This window comes from Apium graveolens, chromosome 11, assembly GCF_009905375.1.
Source record: "Apium graveolens cultivar Ventura chromosome 11, ASM990537v1, whole genome shotgun sequence".
In the NCBI taxonomy this organism is placed as follows: Eukaryota; Viridiplantae; Streptophyta; class Magnoliopsida; order Apiales; family Apiaceae; genus Apium; species Apium graveolens.
This window is the reverse complement of record NC_133657.1, coordinates 65,998,143-66,006,179: the sequence shown is the minus strand read 5'-3', so window position 1 is coordinate 66,006,179 and position 8,037 is coordinate 65,998,143. Positions and strand designations below refer to the sequence as shown.

Below are 8,037 nucleotides of genomic sequence, written 5' to 3'. Positions count from 1 at the left end.
ATATCTCTTCTTATGTTTATCTTGATCTTCTTAACTTTAATCAGCTACTGTCCTTATCTGATCGTCCTTCAGCACTTAAGTTCTGATATCTATCTCCTGATGCTTATCTCCTGATAACATAAGTACTGATATCCCTTAAGTCCTGACGTCCAGTATAAGTACTGATCAGTTAAGTACTGATTTGTCCTGTTCAAATAAGATCTGAAATCTAAACATAAAACATATTAGCCATGACATTATCAAATATATCTAACACCTTATATCAGCTTTTCTTGATCGATGGCGCCCGGAGACGCATACTTTCCATCTCCGTTTCAGCGAGGCCACTGTTACACTTGAGGATGTGTACTACATATTAGGGCTACGCAGCGTTGGACGTCCCGTGTTACCTATTACAGGGGATGTAGGTGCATTTTTAGTACATGAGCTTCTTGGTGTTGCCCCCGATCCACAACAAGATACAGATGTTATAAAGAAGGGTGAAATTAAGATTAGTTGGTTGGTTCGTCAGTTCGGTGACTATTCCCGTCTGCACTTAGCTACTGGTCATGATCATGAACGTGAGCTACTGTACCACACACGTGCACACTTGCTTCTGCTCATTGGTTCTACTATGCCAAACTATAGTGGTTACCGCATACCTCTAAACCTCCTCCCATTTGTGCGGCACGTGAGTCAGATCAATACTTATAGCTGGGGCAGTGCATGTCTTGCTTATCTTTACCACCGCTTGTGCTCAGCCAGCATTGGATATAAGACGGAGCTATGTGGGTCCATGACATTATTACAGGTACATATCCACCCAACATACTTCACATTATAGGGTGCATTATTCATGCGTACTTTAGGCACACTGCATACTTTAGACACACTGCATACTTCATGCATACTTTTAGGTGTATTATCCATGGATATTGAATGGTGCATGATCCATGCGTTCAACAAAATATTCATTTCTTGAATACATATGTGGTTCAGGTCTGGATATATGAGCATTGTACTGCCTTAGCTCCCAGACAGCGAGACCCTTATTTGATGCAGCATCCCCGTGCTCTCAGGTACAACTGTGCTTACACATTTATGACTCTTTGTTCATGTTCAGAAATATTCCAACATAATACATTTTTTGCTTCAGGTGGATGGTCCCATTGGATGGTACGACTGTGCAGACACATTTGTTACGCGACATTCGTTATGACCTAAATACCATGTCTGAGGATTCCTTCAGGTGGAGGCCCTACGGTGATTCCGCGGTCGAGGCACGAGACATCCCTGAGTTTGAGCTATCACTCATGAGTGCACCTTGCCCCCTCATTTACTTGACATGGGTGGAGTGGTGCTACACTGATAGGGTCACAAGACAGTTTGGATACTTGCAGCAGATCCCTACTGATTCTCCACTTACTGACCACGATTCTTTCCATAGGGGTCGTAAAGGATGGCCTTTTAAGTTCACTAGGGTGCGTGAGCTTTGGGAGTCACGTCACACTGCCGTGCTTGGTCCACCATCTTACAGATGCACTCGCAGACCTATGTACGTTGTTGACTATCATGAGTGGTACGATAGAGTCACTCGGCGTTTCATGATTAACCCTAGGATTTGGAGGGACCAGCAAGGATTCCAGGGGTCTCAGGGACACCTACGAGTGGCTGTAAGATTTCCCTTCGTATATTATTACCTCTTCATTTATCACAGTTTTTGTTTATGTATACACATTTATATATTGTCAATACAGGTTGAGGGGTCGTCCGCTGCCTACCATCAGATTCACGAGTCCGGCGTGGCTGAGGATGATGATAATGTGAATGAGGCGCTTCAGGGTATACATGGCACATTAGATGCCATGGGTTTCCCATATCTTCTACAGAGGCCCCCTCCTCCACCTCCTGCTACCCCACGTACTAGCGATGTTCATGCCCGTAGGCCAGGTACTGCATTTGTTCAGACTACACCAGCTCTCCTCGGGATGGTTGGGAGCCTTGGCCTCGTCCATCAGGTGGAGAGGGTTCTTCGTTGTACACCTCATCTGGCTCAGGTTGGGAGCATAGCTTTCAAGGGCATGGACATACTGACCGTACCTAGGACCACTTTATTCAGGGAGAGGGAGATCCTCATACGTCTACTTGGGGTCACAGTTCACAAGTGCATGATGCTGGTGGGTCTTTTGGGGGGCAGAGCACTCAGAGTCATGATGTGGGTACATCTACTTTTGCCCACCCTACTCAGGGCCACGGCCCTTATGTCGGTGCATCTACTATGGGCCACACTACTCAGGCCTCTTACGCTGTTCCTAGTGCCTGGGCTACTGGATCCAGTTGGGGCCATTCTACTCAGACTCATTACGGTCATCTGGTTCAGGCTTCTCCACAGCCTACATACAGTTTCCCGCCCGAGACAGGTGGTTCGGGCTTCTCTTTCCAGACCCTGCCTAGGGGCTTCGACCCCTAGTTAATACGTGATTCCTCCAGACAGAGTCATCAGCAGGGGCGTGAGGTGCATACACCCCCTATCATGCAGGATGCAGATGTGAAGGGTGACAGTGATGAGCAGGATGACGATGATGAGGAAGCTGATCCTCCTATACAGCTCAGACAGCAGCCCCGTAGAGCAATGAAAGGAAATGGGTGGCTATGCCACACCGGCGGGAGGTTCTGTGGCTGATCAGTTATTTCCCATATTTGCAGACTTGTTATTTTTAGTTTGCCATATTTTCATTACATATTTAGTTCAGACTTATTTTTATTAGTTCTCGTCAATTTCAAACTTGTTGTTTTTCTTACCCTACAATCTAGTCACTTCAATTCACGATATTACATTTCAAGGTGTTTCGTAAGTAATATTCAAAACGTACATATTTAAAGAAATTAAAACTGTCACATTCTGCAAATAACGCTAAACGGATGAAACAAAATAAATACACTAACACATGAACAAAAACATAATAAGTGAAAATGGAAACATAATCACAACATGACCACCATCAATGCGATGACTTTAATTAATTTCATCTGCAAAAAATGATAACTCATATCAAATAGTTATATTTTCCTCTATATTCCATTAATATGATTTGACATCCACATGGCCCTTTTCAGTATTCCTCCTGCACAATTATTTAATTTGCTTGCATGTGCTTTCTACTATGTACTCACAGGAAAGGGTCTATAAATTATTGTCATATTTCACATGGGTGGCAGTAATGACACGTACATCAACAACACTAACGGCTTGTACATCTTCATTACTTTTATGTTCCACAACTGTTAGTCTTGTTAACTTTTCTTTATCACCCGACTACTTACACTCTATAAATTATACACACTCACACATATTACATCCAAGCAGTACTACGATGTCATCGTCCACAAATAAGAAGTGGTTGTTAAGTGAAAGAGATGACGATTATCGTAGTCTTAGGGTAAGCGATCCAGTGGAGTACTTTGCTGGTGTACGCCGAGAATGGGATGCGATGAGTGTAAGGGTTCCGCTTCGTCATTCTCTATCCATATATCCTCGCCCTCATGAAAATCTTCCTTGGTCTGAATTTAGGAGTGGTTAAAGCCGTGACCTGTATTCGACGAGAAAATAACAGAATGTTGTTGCGTATGAGTCGTTATTATATGTTCGAACTAGCACAAGATTCAGTCCGTGCTTCTAGTAGAGAGCTTACGGAAGCATAAAAACACAGATTATTACAGAATGGGGATTACATTTCCGATGATTACATGTCTAATGAACAAACTTGACAAGAATTATTGTGTTCTAATTTGAGTGGCCTTTTTTCCCTTTTTGGATTTATGCATTCTAACTCTATATTAGTCATATCTTACTTTGTTGTAATATTATTATCATTAATAGTTGGGTGCTCATTTAGTTTATTTTGAAATTACGGTTTCGTATTAGTAAACAGTTGAAACCACATGCAAGCATTTCCAATAATTTTAGATAAACAGTGAAAAAGTTAAAGTGGAATGACATTTCAAACAGTACATGACAAGTCAAATCCTATACATGACATAAAGAGGAAACGATAAGGCTTTGTATGTGAAGTCATTGCATATACATAGTTTCCTATCACTTTCCACCAAATAATGATTTCATATTTTTGAAAATAATGCCGGTGAGAGCAACAATGACAAGTCACAATCAAGTTTGGAATATGAACTATATTTGTATAGTATGTTTAGCACGTGAACTGTCCTTTAAAGTACCTCATGTCTTCTTTACCAAATCACTTATAAATAGAGAGTTACAACCTCATGAAGTCACACTCGTCAAAAGTAATTATGTCTTCACTCCCAAATTTGGATCATTGTTTTTGTGAAAAATTAGTTGTTGAAGCGCACTACTGGAAGGGTATTAACGCAGGAAGGCGATTTATCAAATGTCCCGACGGTGCTTGCATTTACGAACGTTGGATCGAAGAGCCGATTGAACCCCGTGCAGCATTTCTCATTAAAATTCTTAGGGAAGAAATTACCACAAAGTATGTAGCCCATTCTGCAGAAATCTGCGAGTTGCAGCGTGAACTTTAGGAGTCAACGAAGGAATTGCAGAGAATGAAGGCGTTCATCGAGTCCCATACCTGGAACATCAATGAGGATGGTTATGACTCTGATGATGCAGATGACTGATCCGGTTCATATATTGTTACCTCTTAATATTTGTATTGTTGCATCGTACTCATTTTTATTCATATATTCTCTTATTATTCTGTATCGTCTTATTATTCATATATCCTTATTATTCATATGTCATAGAATTTGTGTTTCAAGTCAAGTATTCATTATCAGCAAATTAGTTCATATCAAATATAAGACCTCGTTAACAAAAATTATTCCCCATGATACACTATTGCATGAAACTAAAACATTACAAAAATAATTTTAAAATAAAAGTAAAATTTACGTACTACAAATAAGTTTACATCACTAATCAACAGAAAAAAAATTAAACCAAAATAATTTTCTAGGAATTAATTATGAGATTTGCTAAACATGCCCCTACGTACAAATTGCACACTCGAGTACCTTGGCACCCTTTTCAAAACCAAAAAAATCATATATAAACTATATTTTTTTAAAAACAAAAAATACGTACTAAAAAAGGTTTGCATGACTATCTAAGAAAAAAAAATCACCAAAAATAATTTTTTTTCAATTTAATATTAAGGCCTAAAAATAGGTCTCCAACATTGATTTTACTCTTACAAACTTAGCAATCTTTTACACCAACTGCAATTCAGTCCGGGGAGGAAAGGAAAAAAGCAAAAAAAAAAATATAAAAACCCCAGAATGCCACTTCTTCTGGGCTTCTGGGTTAAACCCGGAGGAAGTGATATTATGTGACACTTTTGGAATATTTTGAATAAATGTGCTAAAAAACTGAAGTTTCAATTGAAACGTGTCAAAAATGTGCGGAGTCTCTCAACTTCTATGTCAACTCCACAGAATAGCAAAAAAAACAATTGAAGTTGCGGGAAAGGAAAAAAAAGTAACAGCAAATGTTGGACAAAATATACAAAATTATAGATTAAAATGGTCGGTTAATAATATATTTAGGTAGACGAGGCATGACAATGGTTAGAGACTAATAAATATAGTATAATTATAAGTATCATGTGACACGAAAAAGAAAGGAAATATCTTAAAGATGAGATTTTTTTATATATTATACAACAACAGAAGATAAAAGTATGGCAAACACTTGCTTGATATAACTCCCTTCCCCCTCGACACAAAGACACACACACACACTTGGACAGTGTATGAATGTAGTACACACTCTACAGCAATCGATAACTCTCTGACCCTTTTATACTCTCCATGCAAATACATCCTGTCGTCCGTCCTCATCCCCCATAATTATATTATTCTCAATACTTCTCTCTTCACCCCAATTCTCCACCCTGCAATTATACACATCAAATCATCACCAACCCACTGTAATAAACACAAAATTGAAAATTAACACTTTTGTTTAATCTCCATTTAATTTAATCACTCATTTTTCAAGTTATTTATGTCTGATTTTTCACCCATTTTCGTTTAATGTAACCATCCTTATTGTGTCACTGATTCACAGTTATTATTTTTTTCACTTATTATTTCATTAAATACCTTAAGTTTTACCTTAATTTTTCATGTGATGGTGACACGCTGTCCCCATCCATGCATATTATGGTGATGCTGGTGGTGGTGGCCGTGGCTGACCACCATCTCATTCAACGGCCACCTGCAATCTTCTCCACCACCACCACCACAATTATCCGGAAACTTCCACTCTTCTTCAACCACCTGCTTCCCCTTGGCATCACCCAACTTATTATCTTCTTCCTTGGTACTATCACTTGACTCATTATCTTCCTTGTCATTTCCAAGTTCCACCAGATACATCCTCAGTCGTCCCTCTTCTCGGCAAGCATGAAGACTCTGTTGTCGATGAATTTGCACCTCCTTAAGCTCCAATCGTCCGTCTTTCCTTGCCGGTTTTAGAACAAACATCGGCTTCCCATTTTCATTCAATGACTTCAATGGCGGCGGGTATTTCTTTTCCTTTCTCTTATCAGTAATTTTCTTCTGTTTCTTAGCCCAGCCAGTTTTGTCGTAGTAATCAATCCCATATTCATTGCTCACGCTGCTTTCTGTGTAGCTCTCGAATCCCAAACTCTCCGTGCACGAAGCCAATGATCCATAAGCACCGCCACCGCCTAGAGCCTTGATTTCGGCATGATCTCGTTTACTATTATTCACCGATGCAACGGCTTGTTTAATATTCAGTGAACCATTGATCAACGACGACGATTCAATCACATTGTTTAGTTTCGGAATATCATCGTAACTAGCGAGAATACTTAATCCAGCACACCCATGAGGCATAGTATTGAGGGTGTGATCCGCGGAGATAGAGTGTTGTTGTTGACAAGTGAGAGCAGTGGATGTGAGATTATTGAAAAAAGAGTGAACACTTTGTTTAAAAAAGTTAATCATTGTAATAAAACAAAACAAGTGTGAGGGAGAGAGATCCATGTTACATAGAGAGAGAGAGAGAGATTTATGGGATATGCCTCAAAATATGCATGTACATATGGGAAGAGAATTGGGGGGTGTATTTATATGCAAGGGAGCAGAGAGGAGAGTATTAAAATGGAGTGGTTAGTAATATGCAGAGAGAGAAAGAGGGTGGCTTAGGAGAGAGAAGAGAGGTAATGGTGGAAGGGTGTGCCAGAGTATGGTGTGTGAGCTGGACGATGATCACAAAAATTGGCTACAGAGTCACACGTATGCATTCCATGCAACAACTGTTTGGATTTCACTCAAACTTGTACATATACTTGGATGTTTTCAACTCCAACCTCTCCAAGTCCCTCATCCTCATCCTTCTTTTTAAGCTCCTGTATAGTATATCACTCCCAGAGAGTACTTGTAGCTTTATTTAATTTGAAAATTATAATTACATTTAATGTCTTGATCATGTTATGAGGTCTAATTATTAATTTTTTTTAACAAGACTTATAACCTAATAAATTAAATATATTTTAAAAAATATTATTAAATACAAGCCGTTTTACAATATTTGTCCAACCCTTTTGGCATTTACATTATTGTTTCTTTATTAATTTAATATCAATAATTAGTTACTGACAATTGTTTTTGAAGTTATATTTATTTTGGAACAAGTTATAATATTATGGGCAATATGGTAATTTATCAATTTATTTGTGTCGATTATGAAAAAAAATTAACTACTCCCTTAATTTATTTGTCACATTTGTTTTTATAAAAGTGAAATTTACCAATTTTTGACCAAAAATTAAATATTATTCTTATATTATTTCAAAAAACTAAAAATTATATATTAAAGTATATCAAATCTACTTTCCGGTGATAGAATTTTTTTTTATTTTGTTCAATTATAAAATATTAATAAATTTTGGTCAAATTTTATAACTGAGTTACAACTAAAATGAGATGGAGGGAGTTTGTATAAGTGAATAACTAATTCATTTATACTATATTTCTTAGTTGTTTTGTTAA

At 38.2% G+C, this 8,037-nt stretch overlaps 1 protein-coding gene across 1 annotated transcript; it reads right to left on the bottom strand.

The window, feature by feature from the left end:
* Nucleotides 1–5,643: 5,643 nt before the first annotated feature.
* LOC141697890 (uncharacterized) lies at nucleotides 5,644–7,291 on the bottom strand. Its single transcript, XM_074502450.1, has 2 exons — nucleotides 6,133–7,291; nucleotides 5,644–5,909 (listed from the first exon to the last, which is right to left on the bottom strand). Exon 1 carries the CDS (start codon nucleotides 7,027–7,029, stop codon nucleotides 6,142–6,144), a length of 888 nt encoding a protein of 295 aa, XP_074358551.1. The 5' UTR covers nucleotides 7,030–7,291; the 3' UTR covers nucleotides 5,644–5,909; nucleotides 6,133–6,141.
* Between the last annotated feature and the right edge of the window lie 746 nt (nucleotides 7,292–8,037).

Coding starts and splice junctions, on each gene's coding strand:
- LOC141697890 (XM_074502450.1), bottom strand. CDS start 7,029: ATGGATCTCTCTCCCTCACACTTGTTTTGTTTTATTACAATGATTAAC.